The sequence below is a fragment of the Anas platyrhynchos genome, chromosome 10 (assembly GCF_047663525.1).
Source record: "Anas platyrhynchos isolate ZD024472 breed Pekin duck chromosome 10, IASCAAS_PekinDuck_T2T, whole genome shotgun sequence".
NCBI classification, from domain to species: Eukaryota; Metazoa; Chordata; class Aves; order Anseriformes; family Anatidae; genus Anas; species Anas platyrhynchos.
In genome coordinates, this window is record NC_092596.1 from 24,718,805 (window position 1) to 24,738,694 (window position 19,890).

Here is a 19,890-nt window from a genome sequence, read left to right on the forward strand (position 1 = left end):
CCTTTATTACTGATGCCTTTGGATGACTTTTCCTAAATGCTATTTGAAGGGTTAGTAATGACGTTGAAAGTTATGCTATCTGGCTGAGTGTCTGGGGTGAACTCCAATTTTCTTTTCCATGCTGGCTGCTTGAATGAAATGATGTAGATAATGTTTTTATAATTATGGGGGAAAAAAATAAGTAAAAAGAAGATTGCCTGGTCTAGAAACTCAGGGCTTATATTTGATGGTGCTCAGAGAATCAAAAGTATCTCCTCCATGCTACTGCAGCTCTGAAATTAACAGCTTTGTGGGCTTTTCAGTGACATTTGTCACTGTATGCAAAGCTCAGCTCCCACTGTCTTGGGCTGCAGCTGTGCAGATTCTGGAAAGCAGCCCCAGCACCAGGGGCTTGCAGAGAAGGCCAGGCTGGTGGCAGGCTGCTGGCCTGGCCAGGCAGAGCACCCCGGTGGGAGTGGGACTGGAGGCCAGCCCTGGGCAGCAGTGGGGACGGGGAGGCTCTGCTGGCGGCTGGACTCCATCTGAGCCCTGAGCCTGGTCCAGTCCAGCCACCAGGCAGCAGTCACACCCCAAGAGCAGCTGCCACCTCCAGCAGCCAGCCAGGTCAGTAGGGAGCTGCTTTCTATGCCAGGAACATGAGTAGGGGTAATGCTACAGAAACCAAGAGCTAACACGGACATTTTCCATTCTTCTGTTTCTTGTAGCACAATGCACAAGAGAAACACTTCATTGTAAGCACCAACTTAGTACTGTCCAGTTTTGTGTGGCATGGGAATTTTTCCCTCCCAGTCCTGCCTTTCTGCAGCTGAGCTACCTCCTCATCAATATGTGCCTGTGCCTGATAAAACACGCTTGCCAGGAAATAGCTTGCAGTTGCCCATACAGAATGACATATGAGACACCTTATCTCTGCCAGACTTGAATTTTATTTATATATTAGAGAAGTTAGAAAATATATGTAGGAAAGAGATAAAACAGCAATCTGGTAGACCTTGGAATACATGACAAATTGCACACCTTATCTAAGCTATGTTTTTTTCTTCTTGTGATATTTATCGAGATGCTGCCACCCATCATGACACAGAGAATCAGTGTTTGGGTTTCACTCAGTGCCACAAGAAATGCAAGTTGGGGAATTCAGCAGTTTCCCTTAACTCTGTTCTGATAAAGCTCCCTGGAGCCTAGGAATAGGATAAAACAGTTTTTCTAGAGCACATTCCTCAATATTTCAGTTAATATGATGATAAATTTTATCTTGTTCCTTGAAAACTGTGAACAAACATATATTTGTAAAGTGATGGCACATTTTGACTAGCTGCAAGAATCCGTAAGTTTTTCTTATTTCTCTAATCACAATCTTAGTTAAGTAGAAGCAGTCTACTCTTAATAAGTGAAATGAATGCTCCCCACTTGCCATACCTAGAAGACTCTTCAGGAGCAGGTTGAGTACCAACCCATGTGGGTAGGTGAAGGTCTTGTCTTTCCCAAGCCACTCAGTGGTGTCTGACTACTATCTAGGAGTATAGTTTTGAAGAGGAATCCTTGGCTCCCTCCATGCATGGTTTGTTATAAGTTTTGGGTACTTGCATCTGGCAGCTCACCACAATTTGCCAGCAGACAATGGAAGCATGGGTCATCGTGTAGGTCTCCCATAGAGGCGTGAGATAAACTAGGATCACTGCTTAAGAGATGTCTACTTGGAAACCACTCAGATGAACTGCAATTCTGATTTATGACTAGGTTTGTTCTGGGAACCTCCTTCCCTGTCAAAGCCCCTGAAAACTTTCATTTGGGTAATTCTGTGTTGCCTCACTAAACTATGCTCTGCAAGTTCAGCTAACCACATTTTGTCATAGCCAGCTGAGTTGTGCTATAACACATAACTGAGGGAATACCAGGGTGGAGCTTCCTCAGTGACAGTTAAACATGTCATTTTTGTATTTTGAGGATGTTTTAGAAACAAAAAAAAACAAATGCCACAGGTAGATGACCTGTTGGAAAGACTCTTTATCACCTAAAACAAATTATTTCTTTTCCAGTTGACAGAGTAGAATCTCTTTTCCATTACTTTAAAACAAAATACTCATGAATCAGCTGACTTTCCTCCATTCTGTTTAGTAATTTGTTTATCTTTAGCTTGCAGAAAACTGGGCAACTGTCTTCATCTTGCAGTCTAGTTATAGACCCCAGAAAGGTGCGAATGAACATATGTAAACCTTCAGGTGGTGTTCATCAGACTTTAAAATGCCTTATTTCCTTCTCCCCTAAACTACACTTCAAAGCATAATCTCCTGCGTGAGCTTTCATTTAAATTATTTTGGGTAGAGCATTCATATCCATGGCTGTTTTCACAGGAGGTGCGTACATGCTAGTTTGTGCAAGTAAGGTGGTTCCAGGTAGGCCTTAACATGAGGATCATTTTTAATGTAATGGAACAGAAAATTCCATCCACATGGTTATCTTTTTGGTAGCAAGTATTTTCTACACGTGTTTTTACAGACAAGCAGAGTGAAATCTCAGCTGCCATCAGACCCTGGAAGTCTGTACAATGCTTGTTAGAACATGTGCCTTACAGTCACAGCCCAATTATAAGCACCTGGAAATGGTACGGGCTGAGCAGACAGGGAAGTCTCAGAAGCCATTGCTTTTTGAACTTTTAAAAGACTCCTTAACAGCAAAGAAAGAGCTCATAGCTTGCTGCATAGCTCTTAGCAAAAGGAATTATTTCTGACATACTCATTTGTGGAGTTACCCTTGGGCTGAAATGACTGAGAACAAGCTGAAGGGTCCCAGGCTTCTCTGAACATTTATAAATGACATTGGTTTCTGCATGGAGGGAAAGTAATCTAAAAGCAAGTGCCAGAATAAATATATATGGTTTCCAGGTGAGCCGACGAACACTCACAAGGCTTGCAAAGCAGTGAGGAACATGTGAGAAAAATGGCTGATTATACATCCAGTACTGTGGGAGAGAGATAAAAAGGGGTGAGTGAATGAATCTGGGGCTTCATCAATCCAATCTAGATTTAAAACTTTCAGTTTAAGTAATAGCTAGATAAGAACTGAGAGCTTAGACATCAAGAGGTGACAAATGGTCTACTTTGCAGACACAGGAAACAGAATCTGTATCAGCACTGGTTTCAGGAATTGTTAGAAGAGTTGGTTGTTCAGGCAGAAAGTGGTTCTTCCCTAAAGCAGCTGCGGCACCTTTCTGGAGTACAGGTGTGGGTGTAGGACAGTCCAGCCGAGTACATAGTCAAGTAATGCTGGTAGAGTGCTCGCAGACCTTTAGATAGAAAGCACTTAATTAAATGTTGTCACTCTAAAAATCACCACAAATATGACCACAGTGCTCTTCTGAAACATGAGAGGGTTGACATTATCTTCAACACATGGCCTGGGCTCCTGGCAAAATGGGGCTGAGGTGGCTGCGTAGTGCATATATGCTGAAGTTGGCCAAATCTGACAGTAAAGTGGGAGACTCAAAGCCATGCGTTTCTTACCAGCATTGTGAAAATAAGGCAGTGGGCAGTGGAGAGTGACCCTCTTCGCAGGAGCACTAAGGAGAGGCCAGGTCTACTTGCCTGCTGCCTGCCGGGCTGTGCCAGGGTGGGGAGCGCCAGAGGGGCTTCGTGGAGGAATGGATGCTGGGGTGTGCGAGGGACGGTGTCCCTGGAGGGTGTGTGTGCCTGAGAGAAGCTGGAGGGGCATGCTCTCTGCAGAAGAAACGTCAGGGGAGGCAAGCAGGATGCTGGGCAAGGTGCATTTCCCAGGAAACTGCCCCCTTCTGTTCACACTGCAGGTGCCAACTTCCAAAAAAGGCCGGACACTGAGCCAAAAAATTCAGTAGAAAACTCAGTAGAAGGTGGTCGGAAAGAGAGGCTTGTACTTTTTCATAATTTAGTTGGTTTCTCCAGAGTTGGCAGTATTCATGGCATAAATCAGTGATCCTGATTCCTCTGGACATGTGCTTTAACCAGTTCCTGGACACCACAGCAGCACACGAGCATGGCCTGTTCCATCCAAGCATCATCCCACGCCACTCACTGCAAACCCTCTCAGTTATACGAGGGTGTCTAGTTATGACAGGCACCTAACACATAACTGAGGTCAGCCTCATTTTCCCCTGATAATAACATACACTTCCCAAATACTTACAAGACCCAGATGCGGCATTGTCATGGCAACACACCTTTAAAACAAATATACCATTTTTCTAAGATTCACAGTTTAGAAAGAAGAGGCGTTAAAGCTTGACATTACAAATCACCCAAAGGGACAGTTCAAGGTGGAGAACAGGGAGAAGGAGAGGGAGGGAGGACTAGAGAAGCAGGATACCCTAGGAGCAGCGGTCAGTGAAATGAGTCCTGGTGAGTATGCAGGGATGGACCCAACAAACAGCTGCACTCATGAAGCAGTGCTGGCACAATGCACGGTTGGAGAGTCAGATAAATAAAGCAGTGGAAAGCAGCCTAAAGAAAAGGATTAATAAGAAAGCCATAGTACAGCATCTTTGCATAGCTAGAGAGCTGACAGAGACCACAGACCTATTGAAGTGGTTGTACGGATCAGAATATGGGCATTAGATTATTGCTGAACTGTTTGCAAGACTGATTAAAGACAGGCAAAATCTGAGAAGGTGTTTGGTTTGCTCAGGTTCTATTTGGGCAAAATGGAATTTTGAAAAATTTGGAATTAAGGATGAAATTCCTGTGTGTAACTGAAAAGCCAACATCACCTATTTCTATTTAAATTCTTAGAAAATCATATAGCTAGTAGCAATTCATACCTGAAGCCTTCTGTAAGCTCTCAAAATGATGACTGCTTCCTTATAGTGCCTTAGGCTATGGTATGTAGGCATTAACTATTATTTTATCTCAACTGGTGCCCTTGAATGTTTCTACCCATTGTATTACCTTGGCTGAGCTGAATAATTCAAGACTCCTTTCCCCACAAACCCTCTAATTCTAATGTGAGCTTTGTAAACAGTCTGCTAGTTTTCTAACACAGTTCTGAACACGGTGACTTACCTTCACAGTGATTTATCTGAGTTTCTCAAATAGGTGAAATCTGCAGCCGCGTCTCACATCCTGAATCATTGCTGACAATGATTGGATGGTATGATGGATGATGGGCCTTCTGGGAATGTGTTGGCTAATGAAACATGGCAATGAGTTTTATCAAACCTTTGTACAGCTTCACCCGAGGGAAATCACATAACTCAGCCGTGACACCAGCAGCAGATTTCCCAGAGGGCTGCTTATAAAACAACAGTAAAACCTGATATTTATTACATCTACAATTTGCAATTTCACACTGAACCCTCCAGCCTGTGGAACCCATTCATCCCAGGAAAAGAGCACCCATGAGGAAGCCATTTCTGAGCTATGCATCTGCAATGGCATCGAAAGCATCAGAGCCACAATTCCAATAGCTGGAGGCATCTCGTCACACGCTGGGCTGCTCAGGCTGGCCATTAGCATTGCCAAGGGATCCTGGCTGGTTCTTCCAGCCTGACTCACAAAACACCTGCAAGCTGAGGATCTCTAAAGTTTGCAGAGAGAAAAACAAGAGCTATGAACTATTCCATTAAAAAGCTTGCAGCCAAGTCTTTAGACGGACTATAGGACAAGGAGGCCTGTAGAAGCCAGAGGAGGTTTGGGCTCAGGAGAAAGTGGAAGCTGTTGTGCTAAAACTTCAGGATGTTCCTTGGCACTTTTCGGAAGGCTGTCTTGATTCACTACCAATGGCTGCAGAAAAAGGACCAACTCCAAGTCACTGTGGGTTCTAGTCCTGGCCTGACGAGTTCACTGCCTCTTTGACCTCGAGCAAGTCAGGCATTTGTTCCTTTGTAATCTTAGCTATTCAGATTGCTGGCATTTTATAATAACAGACACGCTTACTCTGTAAGTCACAGATGACAGGAGGGATTGGGTAAATCTCCTTAAACACAAAGGAGTAAGAGATGGTGCAAAGAACTTGCATCAAGACTGTATGATACCGTTTGTTGAAAAAGACAGTTTCAGTTATACCTTGTAAAAAATAACTTAAACATTCTGGTAGCATCAAAACATCTCTGGAAACTGAAGGAATCATTTCTATTTCCTATTGTGAACAGCTCTTGAAAGAGATTTGATGGTTGTGACATAAAATTATCTTTTTTTTTTTTTTCAGAAATCAGAACTGAAATGCATGTTTCAGTTTTATTGAAGCAAAAACTTTCTTTTTTTTTTTTTTTTTTTGGGGGGGGGTGAAGCAAAGGGATTACAACTTAAAATTTTGGCATGTCCCAAGAAACAGATAATGGTCAATGGTCACCATTTTTCAGCTTTACACACAGCTGCTTTTGTAACTGCATGGCAAGACAGAAGTTGGGACCTTTTCATAAGAAAACTGTACAGTCCTCATGCAGGGTGGGAGATCCCCCGGCGGACATGGGGCTGGCAGAAACTCAGAGGACGATGAGAATCCCCCTGTGTGGCTACACAACTGCTTTAATAACATATGCTGTGCAAATGTTGAATGGGCTGCTGAAAAATGTGTATTCGTAGGCATCTGTATATTCATTTACAGATACAATGTTGAATGTTTAGGACAAATTGCAGATGAAAATAAAATAAATAAATAAATAATAATAATAATAACAACAACAACGATAATAAAGATCTATCCTCCAAAGGATTATTTCTTTTGCAGTGGGAAGAAGCAGCAGAAGGGCAGCTTTCTGGGGTCATGTGCCAGTCGTAACCTAATTATTGTCTGTTCACAAAGTATTGACGAAAGGAGATTGACAAATATTTCAGTGCAATGCACCACAAATGAGTTGCTCTGGGTGAGCCAGCACTGCGGTGCTTTCAGTGAGGTGTAATCCAGCTAACAAGTCACACATTTTTAAAACCCATGTCACTATTACACTTTATGAGGTTTTGTTTTTTAACAAATTCAGAGTCTTTAGTCTGTTTAGTCTTGTTCAACACATTAATGTTTGACCTGAAAACTCAAATTTAACTCTAAATCATTCAGCCACCCATCTTCCAGCCATGGCAATAGCTGAGATCTGCAGAACAGCTGACCTGTACACACCAGAGATGAAGCTACCAGAGGGGACATGCCAGCGGCCCCTCCAGCGTGGCGGTGTATGACATGGGCCCTTTCTACACCTTGCTCTGAGCAGAGCCAAGGCGCCGGTGGCCCCGGGCAGGCAGCCCCTTCACGCAGCACTGCTGCTGCCCCCGCGAAGGAGCACAGAGGGAGGTGGATGCCCCACACTCTGCCAGCATCCTGACCTTGTTAGCTGCTTTTTTTTTTTTTTTCTTGGAACAAACCAGTCTGACCAAAAACAGGCAGCTGCTCTGTGCTTACCCCCAAAATGCAATCTTTTGTTTGAATAAAATGAGCCCTAAATATGAAAAATAGGGATAGGAAAGTGCCACAGGCAGGCTGTTCTGGAAGCTCCTTATTACAGATTCCAAAACTTCCTGCTACATCAATGGTCTTCTGTACCGGTAGAGATGCATTTTCTGTTATTCTTGATGATGCTGAATAACTTGAAAACTGTTCTTTCCTGTGCCCATCAGGCACGCTGCCAGCAGCAACATCAAAGCCATTTAACTGCCCCTTATCCAACATCCCATACCTTCTCCCACTAGGCTTATTCCTTTACTATTCCTTTCTGGCTTACCACAGAGCAGGTGATCATTTTTTCTCTCTCCCTTCCCATGGATTAAGAATGCAGAATTAAAGCCACCTCTCAAGAACACCAGAGGATTTGAGGTTTATAAAGAACACCTGCTGAGTAATAGATTTACCTTCTCCAAAATAGGAACACATTAACAAATTGATTTCCAAGACAGGCTGTATTTGAATTTTAACACCACAAATGCTAATTCCCTGTAAAAGCTGTTTCATCAGTCACATGCCCAGTCCTGCTGTTCTCACACTGCCAGAATAGTCTGTGACTAAATTCATCATTTCTGAGACCGCTGCTTTGGCAAGTTTGGTACCTTGTGTACGCATGTTGCTTCTCCCTTTTTCTCCCTTCTTCCTTCTGCAACTCTATTTAGCAAGAAGAAGTGCATGTTCAAGCAAGTTCAGGTGCTTTTTTGGACACTTTGGACATTGTGCTCCTCCACACAGTTCTCACACAGACTCTACCACATTCTTTCAAAGCCAGCTTCTCCACTGAAGCTGAAGAATAAACTTAAGACCTACCATGCATTTTGATGGCATCTCCCTGCTTCACCGCGGTGTTAGTGTGCTTGTTCTGCCTTCTCAGCTGATCCCAGGCAGCTTCATTCTGCATATAGCACCTTGGTTCACAGCAAGAGATTGGTTCAATGAAATTTCTTGCAAAGCCATAAGAAACATGAGTTTCACCTACAGTCTGTAGCAAAAGGCTTTTTTAAGTATGGGGAGTCTCTGTGTAACCTGCTGGTTATATCCAAGAAAATGTATCCTCCTTATAGTAAGGACAGACAGATCACCCAAAGCTGGACATTCTGGTGATTAGCCCCAGCTTGTACCAAAAAAGACCGCATGAATATGGGAACAGAGAGGAAAAACTCCCTGATGTAAAAAAAAAAGTGAGCTATGCAATTCAAAAATGACAACAAACAACAACAACAAAACAAAGCACAGTTCAGGTCAGTTTATTTTTAATGGTCACACGCTACAAAATGAAAAGATACAACATTACGTTATCTGAAAAACTAAAGAAATTAATATTCCTTTAGGCATCGAGTTTTAATTCTATGCCAATAGAGTACAGAATGCTTCCCAAAACAAAAGCTGTGCAAGTCATCACAATCAGTGACACAAACCTTGGCAAGCCCCATGCACACATGGCTGTGTCCAAGATGACATCCAGGACTACACTTACGGTACTGAACATTTCTGAGAGGTCTGAAACTCTTTTCCAGAGAAGCTGAAGAGCTTGGAAGGGCTGCCAGCAGGAGAGGTGGGCAGCACAGCAGCTCCTTGCCCCACTCCTCCAGCAGCTCTGCGCCTGCTGCACCCACTCAGGCTGACCGCAACCCCCACGCCCCAGGCCAATGGGTGCTGCACGTCATCAAGACCATCATTCGCCAGGTGTCCCCCAAGAGGACATTGTAGAGCACAGAAAAACTCAAGGAAGCACCAGCTGAAAGAAGAAAGGCACCAGCACGATGGTTTTGGTCAACACTTTCTTCTACTTCTGCTTTTCAACCAACAATCCTAGCTGCCATCCTCCCTTGCCGCTGAATTTTCTTTTTCAAGCTAAGCTTTCCTGGAGGTGCTGTCTTTGATCCAAATGCATTGCTATTCTAGAACTCTTCCTCCTCTGGATTTGCATGGACAGGTAACTACAGCTCTTGAACTTCCCACTGAGCAATAGACAAGCACAAGGGAAGATTTAAGAAGTGGTTACAAGAGAAGATGACACTAAAAATGCAATTTGAAGATAGTTTTGTTAAATCCTCTGCTGGCAGTTATAAGATCGAATAGGAATAAGCTGAAGGCCAGCTTTTACCTTTACTCAGATCCATCCTCTGATCATAATCTTGCAGATCGCTTTCTTTTGGCAGCTACTGTGCTTGAATTCCTTCCCCCAGGCTTTATATACGCACATAGCTCTAGGCTCACAATTGCTCCTATAATTTGCTGTGCCAACAAAATTATAACCACTGCAAACAGTCCACATGATGATTATATATTACAAAGCAACAGCATGTTAAGCCACATGTTATTTATTTCAGAACCAAAGACTGCATTACAACTGAAAGACACTCAAATATTTCTCAGACAATTACCACCGTTAGTCTTATTTTTTATGGTGTGTCACAGGTTAATTTGACATTGACTTCTGTGTTTTGAGAAAAAAAAAAATCAAGACAGCACTTAATATTTCCATTTGCAAATCCCAAAGGTATTCTGCTCTTTGACTTGCATATCTCTCATGTTTGTAGTGTAAGTGGGAGTATAAAGGAAAGTCAGCTGGAACACCGGCCCTGGCACTGATGTGGAACACGGCAATAATTGTCCTCCCACTAAAGTACCATAGGGTTGATTATGCCTCTTACTGAGCAAGATGACAGCACTAACACAGGGCTTTTCATTTCAGCCCTCCTGCAAACATCCAGCAGCTGCCATGTAAATGAGTAACTCTGCTTTGCAGTCACCTAAGACTGCCTGGAAGGGGGTCAGTGACTTTAGCAGGTGAGTGGTCATACACGTAAATGTCTGAAAAGTTTATCAAGCCTAACTGGGGCCTAGGAATATTACCCTAGGAAGGGTAATATTAGAGCTGCAGACAAAAAGCACTAGTTAGTGAATACAATATCGACTGCTTCTCATGCTTATCCCATACAAAACTTGAGACCAGCTCTTTCACGAAGCTAGAACTGCACTGTTCTCATATTGGCAAAATGGTATGATGGGGGGGTTGTTTATTTATTTATTTTTTATTTTTGTTGATGTTGTTGCTTCTGCCTGTTTGTAGTAAGCTCCCTAAAGCACAGTATTTCATTCTGTGCTCACAAGGTAACAGATTACATGAGCACTTCTAATGCTTTTCCATGTGTATTATCTCAATCTGTGTGTGTAGTCTCCCTCTGTGGAGGCATTAAACACCTGCCTGGACATGGCCCTGGGCAACCAACTCTAGGTGGCCCTACTTAAGCAGGGGATGGACCAGATGATTCCCAGAGGTCCCTTCCAACCTCAACCATCCTATCATTCTGTGATTTATGTCAAACCACTACAGAACAGTTTTCCTTAGCTAGTTTATTTTACACTGGTAAAAGCAGTGGGAGCACCCCCAAAATTACTGCCTCAGCTCAGCAGGGGAACTATTGCAGGGCAATGGTGCCTTACAACTCTCACCATTTTTAGGAAGGCCACACCTGCAGGACATGCCAGGTCCTTCAGGTTTAACCACCATTCACACCCAGAACACTTTGTGGAGTCACCTACACATGCTCTGCACAGTCATGAAAGGAAAGACAAAACCACAGAGAGCATTTCTCTCATATTCTTAAAGAGCTCAGAACCCATTAAATGTTACGTTTTGTTAACTTGTGCAGAAGTAGAGAAAAAGAGGAATGTCATCCCAGTGTCTCTCCATGGAACAACAGTGCTGAGACTCTGTTCCTGCCCTCCACGCTGTCTTCTAGAGAAGATGACTCCTGGGTAGTCATATGGGCATCAGGGATAAGCATAAACAAGATGCTGTAGGGTGCTCAGACAGAAGGCTTGCTGCCAAACAAACAGTTGCTCACGGGCTGCAGCTCACAGTCACCAGAACTGTGAAACATCTCTCCTCCTCCTCATCCTCCCACCAGCTGGAAGAACCAACTTACAATCAGGGGCAGTTGTGAAGCTGCTTATAAACTGTCCTTCATCACATCAGGTTTTGTTCTGACCTCTCCTCCCTCCGTCCCTCAACAAAAAGCTTTGTCAAAATGATGGTGTTTGTCCAAGCTTTCTCTTGAGTTTTCTCAGTCTGGGGTGGAATTGCTTGTCAGAGGACACAGTCCTCTTCAGAAGAGCCACACAGCTGAGGCCCCCTCTAGGGTGTGGGCTCAAGCCCGCCCTGCCGGCCAAGGCTGGAGAAGAGACCTCCGTCACTCATGGTCCACGAGGCCCAAAGCCCCCTGTTCACTGGAGAAGCTCTGACAGGCCCCTGTTCAGGACGCACGTGCAAGTCCAGACATCCTGCCCCAGTCCCCACGCTTCCCGGCTTCAGAGCCAGCAGGGACCCCCAGGCCTGCTGCTGTCCAGCCTAGTGGCCTGGCGCTGGTGCAGGCCTGAGGAAAGGGGAACTTGCTCTTTTCTACTTTCCTTGAGGAAAGTGAACGGCCATTAAAACAACTCCTTTAGCTCAGAGTAGGCTGAGAACATTTTATCTCTTTTTTCACAAGATGGGATAGAGGTGGAAGGCAGGGGGGCAATAAAGGGTTCCTGCCCAGTTCTTACCTGTGAGCTTCTGAAATTTGCCTAGGAGTGGGGAGCTTGAAGACCTCTGGTCTGCAGCAGCAGCTGAACCAGGGCTGACAATGAGCAGAGTGCCCATGTTCAGAGCATTCAACAGCCCTCCAGCTCTTCACCATTCTTAATGAAGTGTAATGAAAGGAAATTAATGAGCTTTCTCCCCCTTTGCCAAAGTAAAGAGCAGCTGGAAATATGCAGGGATGCAATATGAATTGAGCATGATTAAGCACGTTATAACCATTGCTCTGAATAAAACAGAGCTGATACACCTAAAGAGCCTACAGCAGTCTCTTGTCATTAGAGCCATTTAGCTAGCTCTGCTTTAATTGCCTTTGAAAGCCACACAGGAAGGATTTCTTTTCTACCCTTTCCAATTTAAAACCAGGGACAGAAATATGTAAGCACCAACCCGCACCCATTTAGACGACAGGGATTCAGGGGGAGAGGCAGGCAGATGGGTACTTCACGAGGAACTGCTTGGTGCCTGATGTGCAGGGTAGCACGCCTGCGGTGCGTGGGCACGGCTGCAGCTGGAGGACACGATGAGTGGGGAGCTCTGGGCTCCTGGGGGCTGTGCCACCCCCTGCAGCGCTCTGGCTCTCACCAGCCCCAGCCCCCAGCCCCTCTCCCACAGAGACCAGCAGCAGCAGCATGCCACTGCTGTCCTTCACCTTTGGGGGAAGCATTCCTACTTTTCTGCCCCAAACACGAACTGCAGATCACACAAGACTTTAGCTCGGCTCATGGCATTAACTTGGCAACAGCTGAACTCCTTAGATAATTTCAGTAAAATGTATTTGAGAAAACAAACCACATCACAGAACACCACAGAACTCTTGCTCCTGCTGCACAAGGAGCTGTACAGATGCTGAGGTGCAGCACTTCACTGGCAGAACTGCAACACAGGAAGGTCACCACGATGCTCTGCAGCACTGGCGAAGCTTTATCTCCCAGCACAAGACACAGGACACCTGGTATCAGAACCCATCGCCAAGGTACTGAGAGCACAAGGATGCATCAGTGAGACTGATGGTGAGGCACAGCTGTTGTCATGCTCCCCACTGGAGTGCTCGCAGACACTGACGTGCACTGCTCTGAATTTACATCTGTCCAATTACTCATCAAAAACCAGCAATTCAACTCTAAATTAACATTTTCTCTTCTGCATTCTTACTTGATTCACAAAAAAAATCACAGATTATTTTCCCCCTTCAGGTTAATTAATTTAAAGTCTCACAGGTCTGTTGGGAGACAATATCCGACTCATCTTTGGCAAAGGAGCAATACTGGAATCTAGACTAAGCTCTTCTGCTGAGAAAGACCAAGTGGAGTTGTTCTGGAGTGAAGAAAATACGGGAAATATTTCCTCTCTTTCTTGTGGATAAGTGTTTTAGAAGAACCTTTTTACTCCTGTTGCTTGTCTTGAGCTGATTGAAAGGGTCCTCAGTTCTCTCCTGGACGGATATTTTCATTACAGAGCAGAGTGATGAGGAAGATAAAGAGGCCAGGGCGCCAGCTTTCCCTCCTTAGCTCCTAGAAGCCTAGTGTGCAATGGAAATGATGCCCCAAAATCTTTGCTGTAGACGATGATCCAGTCTCTGCTCCAAGCACACAGCCAGGAGTTTGTACAAAGCTTTTATAGCGCTGAATTCTTTTGAGACATGAGTTTGAATCCATCATCCAGGATAGACCTCCTGTTGCGTCTTAGCTTCTTTTGTCTCTCAAGGTTGATGACAACTCCCAGGAGGACAGCAGCAATCAGGAGGAGGACCAAGCCTGCAACAGCTAGACAGATGACTGCAGCTTCTACCTGCCCTACAGGCAACTTTGCTCCAAAAAGCCTGACCTTCTGGGACTCATCCACATTCTCCGGTGGTGTCACTGAGAGAAATAACAAAACGAGATGAGAATGCCAATGAGAATGGTGCCAGTGAGAACCAGAAATAATACAACTGAAAAGAAGCTAAAGAAAGATGCAACACAATCAAAAGAAGTCAAAGCAGACCCAATCACTGTCCATCCAACAGACCCTCATCCCTCAGGTCACACAAATTTGAGAATAAATGGTTCTTTCCCTAACTCACTCCACCTCAGAGCTGTTCAGCCCTATCAACTAACCACTGCTAAACCCACTATAAAGGAGGTGGTCTAAGATTGTGTGAGGAGTCAGTGGCTGAGCTAGGAAAAGAACTGAGAAGAAAACATGCATCCAGACTGAGGCTGCTGCGAGCTTCCCACCCTGCTCCAAGCTCCCCCACGGCTTCTGCAGTTGTCCAGGCCACCACTTTCCAGAATGCACCTGCTCAGCCACGCCAGCAGTGAGTCACTTCAGATCCTGAGTTCTTACTCTTCCACAGTGAGGCAGCAGAAACCTTTTGAGAAAGGCAGCCTGGATAACAGCTGTCAGTCAAGGTTTTTGCTTCATGAGCACACATGAAGATGTTCGAGTGTAAAACCAAATTATTTAAATATTGTCAGTACTGCTGTGACATTTCCTACTCCTCTTATTTACACTCATTTTGAGTGAGGAAAACACTGCCGAGAAGAACATGGCAGATCTATCAGTGGAGAGGGACTGAAGACTTGTAGATAGATGGTTGTGCTTTCAGCTGGTCTAAGCTGGCTCTGAAATCAGCTCAGGTGGATTTATTCAAAGCAGTTAAAAAAAAAAAAAAAAAAAGAAGCATTTGTGGAGAGAGATGAAAAGTCACGGGAAGAAATCACCACTATGATCTCTTCAGACTTCTACCTCCAGGAAATAATCTAAGACACCCTATAAGTTTTGATTGAAAAGCATAAGAAAAAATCATCTCCTTTGCAACATTCTCCTTTAAGACCCTTTGAATCTCTGCTTGTATGATAAATCCATACACAGAAGCACAGCAGGATGTGAGGACACTAAACTTTTTGACCTAACAAGGTCAAACAAGCCTAACAAGTCTGTCTTAGTTTTATCATCAGAGCACAGACATTTAGAGAACAGATAAATAAATTCCCCTGGAACCTCCCTGTTACCCATCAGTAGCCAGGCCTCAGGCTAACACCCTGCCCAGCGTGGCTGAGGAGAGGCTGTAAATAGTGCTTGTGCTTCTCCCTCCTCCTCCTCCAAATCCAGATCTCAACACTGACAAGAGTTCTCTTCCTCCTTTGCCACGCACACACACACACACACTTTTTAGCAATACAAGGTATACTATACCTTCATCGTAGTTTAGCACTTGAAGCACTGGCTCTGAAAGGAAACAAAAAATGAGTGACAAAGTGTTGGGCCAAACAAATCAAGTCTAGAACATGACACTTCTGGCAAGGATCAGATCCAGATGCAACATGGTTTTCCAAGGCTTGTATGTTTTCTTTTCTCCTGTCAATGTTTTCCCTCTCCACATCACACCAAGAAGGTTTTTGCATTACCTGCTTCAAGAGCAGACTCCCTCCCACTGCACAACCCTTTGAGAAAAAAGCACAATCAGTGTCTTTAAGTGTGGGCTTATCCTGGCTAGCAGGGTCGTTTGGTCCCCCCACAGCAGGATGGGGGAGAGGACTGGAAAAGCAAAAGTGTAAAAAAAACCAAACTTGTAGGTCAAGATAAAGAGAGTTTAATAAGTGAAAGGGAAAACAAAACAAAGCAAACAAAACACAACAAAAAAATCCCCGCAAGTGGTGCAAAAGCCATCACTCCCCACAAGCAGACAAATGGCCAACCAGACCCTAGGTAATGGCTACTTTGGAAAAACTTCCCCTCGGTTTTATTACTGAGCATGATGTGCTACAGCCTGGAATATCCCTTTGGTCAATTTGGGTCAGCTGTCCCAGCTGTGCCCTCTCCCAGTCTCTTGCCCACCCCAAGCTACCGAGAAGTAGAGAAGACCTTGAAGCAGTGTAAGCACTGCTCACCAACAGCTAGACATCAGTATGTTATCAGTGCTGTTCTGCTAACAGCGCAGTACAGGTTGCTACAAAGAAAATTAACTCCAGTGCAGCCAAACCCAGAACTGGCACTCATCTTTGAACACCTTCCACTGTTTCCTGCTGAAATGAGCAGCCTTAGGACATGCATTCAGATCACATGTAATATTCTTAATAACAACTGTTGCTAGCTGATGGCTGAACATTGCTTCCCAAACTCAAGCTAAAATAAAACTTATAACACCACCCTAGGCAAAGTAATAACAAATTGGTTTGCAGAGTTTAACTCCAGCTGAAGGTGTTAACCATATTCCAACAGAATATCTTAACTTAATAGCAATTATCCACTCAAATAACTGGCAGTTTATGGTACAAAAGAGTTGCTAAGTATGATGCAAACACAGGATTTAGTGGCATTAGTGGAAAGTGCTGTCACACATTTCGCGGTAACAAACAGCAATATTTCCAACCTGGTTTAGGCAAGACTTCGAAGAGTATCTCCATGCCAGCATGAATATGATCAGATACATGACAATGAAGTAGCCATGTCCCAGGGTTCCCAGCCAACATTTCCACCATTTCAAAGGTCCCAGGGAACAGATCCACGACATCTGCTCTGTAGCTTTTGCCATTCTGTCAAAGGGAAAGGAGACTCAGCATGCAGCGCTCTGTACGTCTCTTTAGTAATGAAGGATTCTGTCGGTCACTAGAGATCACGTCAGTCCTATTACAGTTTATAAAAGCTCTACATAAGATTCACAGAGTAGCTCCAGGGCTGCAACTGTGAAAACAAATACAACCTGGTAATGCCTAATCCTGAGAAGGGTTTAGCTAGACATATCAGCACAATACAGAGGCTCAGTCAGTTGGATCTGGATGTATAAAACCCCATTCCTTTCCTAGTTGGGTGAAGGTGCTGTGAAATCATTCAAGAGGTTCAAATCAGAGTCACACAGAAGTGATGATATCAGTGGCCAGTCCCCATTTCGTTATCTACAGGATATTCTTACCTTGTATATGAAGGTCTCAGCATGAAAATGGACTGTGTGGACATCAATCTCCTGACCCATTCCCAGCAGGTACCAGTTCACCCACTCTCCTTGGAGCATGGTCAGCCCAGGCAAGTTTGCATAGAGCCTCCCATTGATCGCTGTGCAGTGAATAACACATGCAGAAAGTAGAAAAGGCTGTTACTGAAATGGTAAAGATGCTGAACCATCTCAGAAGAAGAACATGCTCGACAAGTTAGATGCTTCAAAGCTCATCGAGGAACTACTGCATTGGTGTCTCATGTCTTCCATATGACAGTCTCCCAAGAAGTTTGGCGGTCTTTCTACAGCTCAGCTACTTATCCACTCCGTTAACAGAAGACATGACTTGCATATAAAGCCATACTGTAAGCTCATCTCAAATAAGTCTCAAAAGCTACTTGCTGAAAACCTGGAGTCAGCCAGCAGGGGTAGTTGCTTCTAGAAGTCTGGATGCGTAAACTAGCTTTGGCTTAGTGCTAGGGAAATATAGGTATATACATATATACACATAAATCTCTGAACCATTTGCTTACTGAACAATGAAAACAGGTAATTTCTGCCAACAAGCAACCCTGTCATTATATACATCTCATGCTGGTTGCACACACTATGTGCTGATCATTTGAAAAATCACTACATAGTACAGCTTCATTTCATAATTAGCACAGCAAGAAGGAATACTGCTTTGGCTGCAAATGCAGGAAAGGAACCAAAACAGTGAGTGGGTTGAATGAGACAGTACACAGCGAAACTTCCATGCATAGATGACAGAGGGAAAAAGATGGAAAGAGACATGATCTGAGGACAGGAACACCTGTGTTTAATTCCCAGGTGTGCCATAGGCACTTTCTGCAGCCCAAAACAAGCATTCAGCTTCAGTGTTGCTTTTGCTAGCTATAATAATTGAGTTGACTTATAACTTAATGGACATGAATATTTGGGATTCTTTGTATCACCTACACAAAATAAGTAGTAATAATAGCACATATAACGGAACTCTGTCATTCTCGTCTCATCAAGATGAACCCCTTGGCATTTGCAGAGCATATTTTAGGTAGATCCACACATAATATGTAGGAAAATCAAATACAACATGAATTTAGAGAAATCTGTTCATTCTACTATTGTAGGAATAGTTTTCTTGAAAATCAGCTAAAAGAACTAGCCTGTGTATTGCAACCACACAGCCTGGTCAATTAACTTGAAACCTAACATATTGTAATGGTCCTAAGATGAACAGAATGAAATCAGTCTGACATATTAATTTCACATTTAATACTATTTCCTCTCTGGAGTCACTCAGACACATCAGATATTAACCTCTCTGGCCCATGTCTTGCTATTCCTCCTGAGGAGGACAGCCATAATGATCAGCCTTCATTGTAGATCAAACATCTGTGTCGTGTATGTGCTATAATACTGAGAAATACAGAATTTAATTATGTTTTTGCTGCTAATGAGGGAAAAGAGTGAGGGCATTTATTTTGAGTCAGGCTCTTGTTTTCTGGGCTTTTCTGACAACTTATGAAGGTCACAGAGTCAAGTTCAACTTTACATAGACAGCAATTAGTGCGTAGGTGCCTAATAAACATTACCGTGCATTTTGTTGCTTTCCACAAATCTTTCATCCAGTAGGTTAATATCCTTGTGATTTCCCTTACTGTAATGTTGCACATTCTCTTCCAAGTACCAGGACTGATTTTCATCAAAAACCAGGAACAGCAGAGCAAACTCCCTCTTTATATCCTTTCTGAGCCCGTCAGTTTGCAGTGCCCCTTTCCGGCAGACCTTCAGGGGTCCAATCAGACCACTGTACATATCCTAATCCAAACAAAGGATAAAAATCTGAGGCAAGGATCTTCTCACCCTGACTTTTGTACACAGCTCTTTACCCTTCAGCAACCATGTTCACTGTTCCCCGCATCACCCCACTTAAAATAAACTGTGCTACTGCATAAGTACTCTCACTGGTGAAAATCAGCTAGCAGAGCACAAGAGCAGTGACTATACATGCTCTTATGAATGCAAAAAGCCATAACCATGAATGATATCAAAATACTCTTCATTCTGTGGCTGCAAAAACATCTGCAACTTGAGATAAAAAGACAATGATCTCTGGATTTAATGTGATGCTTTACTTCAGGATCCATCAGGTTGTTTCCCTGTAAAATCAGTGCTATGTCAGTAGAACCTAGCAATGCTCAAATCTCCCTGTTTTACTCATATGGCCTAAATTTGGATAATTCCTGCCTTTCTAAATTAACCCTGTTGATCTCACCAATACAAGCCAGAACTCACTAGGAGATGTTCCCACATCCCGCAAAAAAAAACTGAAGGAAGGTTAGTTTCAAGGTGACATCAAATTGCTTTATGCAGGTTTGCGTTAGGAAAAAAATAATGACAAACATAACAAACTCAGAGGATTCCCTCTCCCAGGAGAATGCTAGACATATCACTAGATGGTTCTTCTACCTCTCAGCTGGGCCAATCCCTAAACTGTATTCAACTCACATTGCTTTCTAGAGGGGACAAAAAATTGGTCTAACCATGCTTTTCTGGTTATAGCTTCTTCTGTTTTACCTTTACTGGGTCCACCGTGGAGTAGTAGATCCAAGGAACACAGGCTGAATCATTTGGGCCTGGACCAGACCTCTCAGGAATTTCCCATTGGTATGTCACTATGTCACCTGAGAGACAGAAAAGCACCGTTAACACCAATGTGATAAACCAAGTTGCCAGGCTGCTGAGCAGCATGCAAAGCAGAACAAGAAAAGATGACCTTGTCTCAGAAGTGTAAATACAATTCTAATGTTGGATGTTTCGTCTTCCATCCCCAGGCACTGAGAAGCAGGATGGAAGCTCCCCTCTCACAAATGAAGCAGAAGGGTGACAGGAGGCACACACTAATAGGAATTGGCACAATTCTGTTTTATTTGCCATGTTTGAAACTAGACCAGACCAAGGGAGTTCTGCCTCTCTTCAGTAC

The 19,890-nt window shown here is 43.8% G+C and overlaps 1 protein-coding gene across 1 annotated transcript in view; it reads right to left on the minus strand.

The window, feature by feature from the left end:
• Positions 1 to 8,632: 8,632 nt before the first annotated feature.
• HEPH (hephaestin) overlaps positions 8,633 to 19,890 on the minus strand; it is a 28,099-nt gene continuing 16,841 nt past the window's right edge. The window contains exons 16-21 of the mRNA XM_072043115.1: positions 19,485 to 19,591; positions 18,500 to 18,725; positions 16,884 to 17,023; positions 16,344 to 16,506; positions 15,167 to 15,199; positions 8,633 to 13,848 (exon numbers count right to left, since the gene is read on the minus strand). Coding sequence (XP_071899216.1) covers positions 13,604 to 13,848; positions 15,167 to 15,199; positions 16,344 to 16,506; positions 16,884 to 17,023; positions 18,500 to 18,725; positions 19,485 to 19,591 — 914 coding nt within the window. The 3' untranslated portion in view covers positions 8,633 to 13,603. The remainder of the gene's footprint in view (positions 13,849 to 15,166; positions 15,200 to 16,343; positions 16,507 to 16,883; positions 17,024 to 18,499; positions 18,726 to 19,484; positions 19,592 to 19,890) is intronic.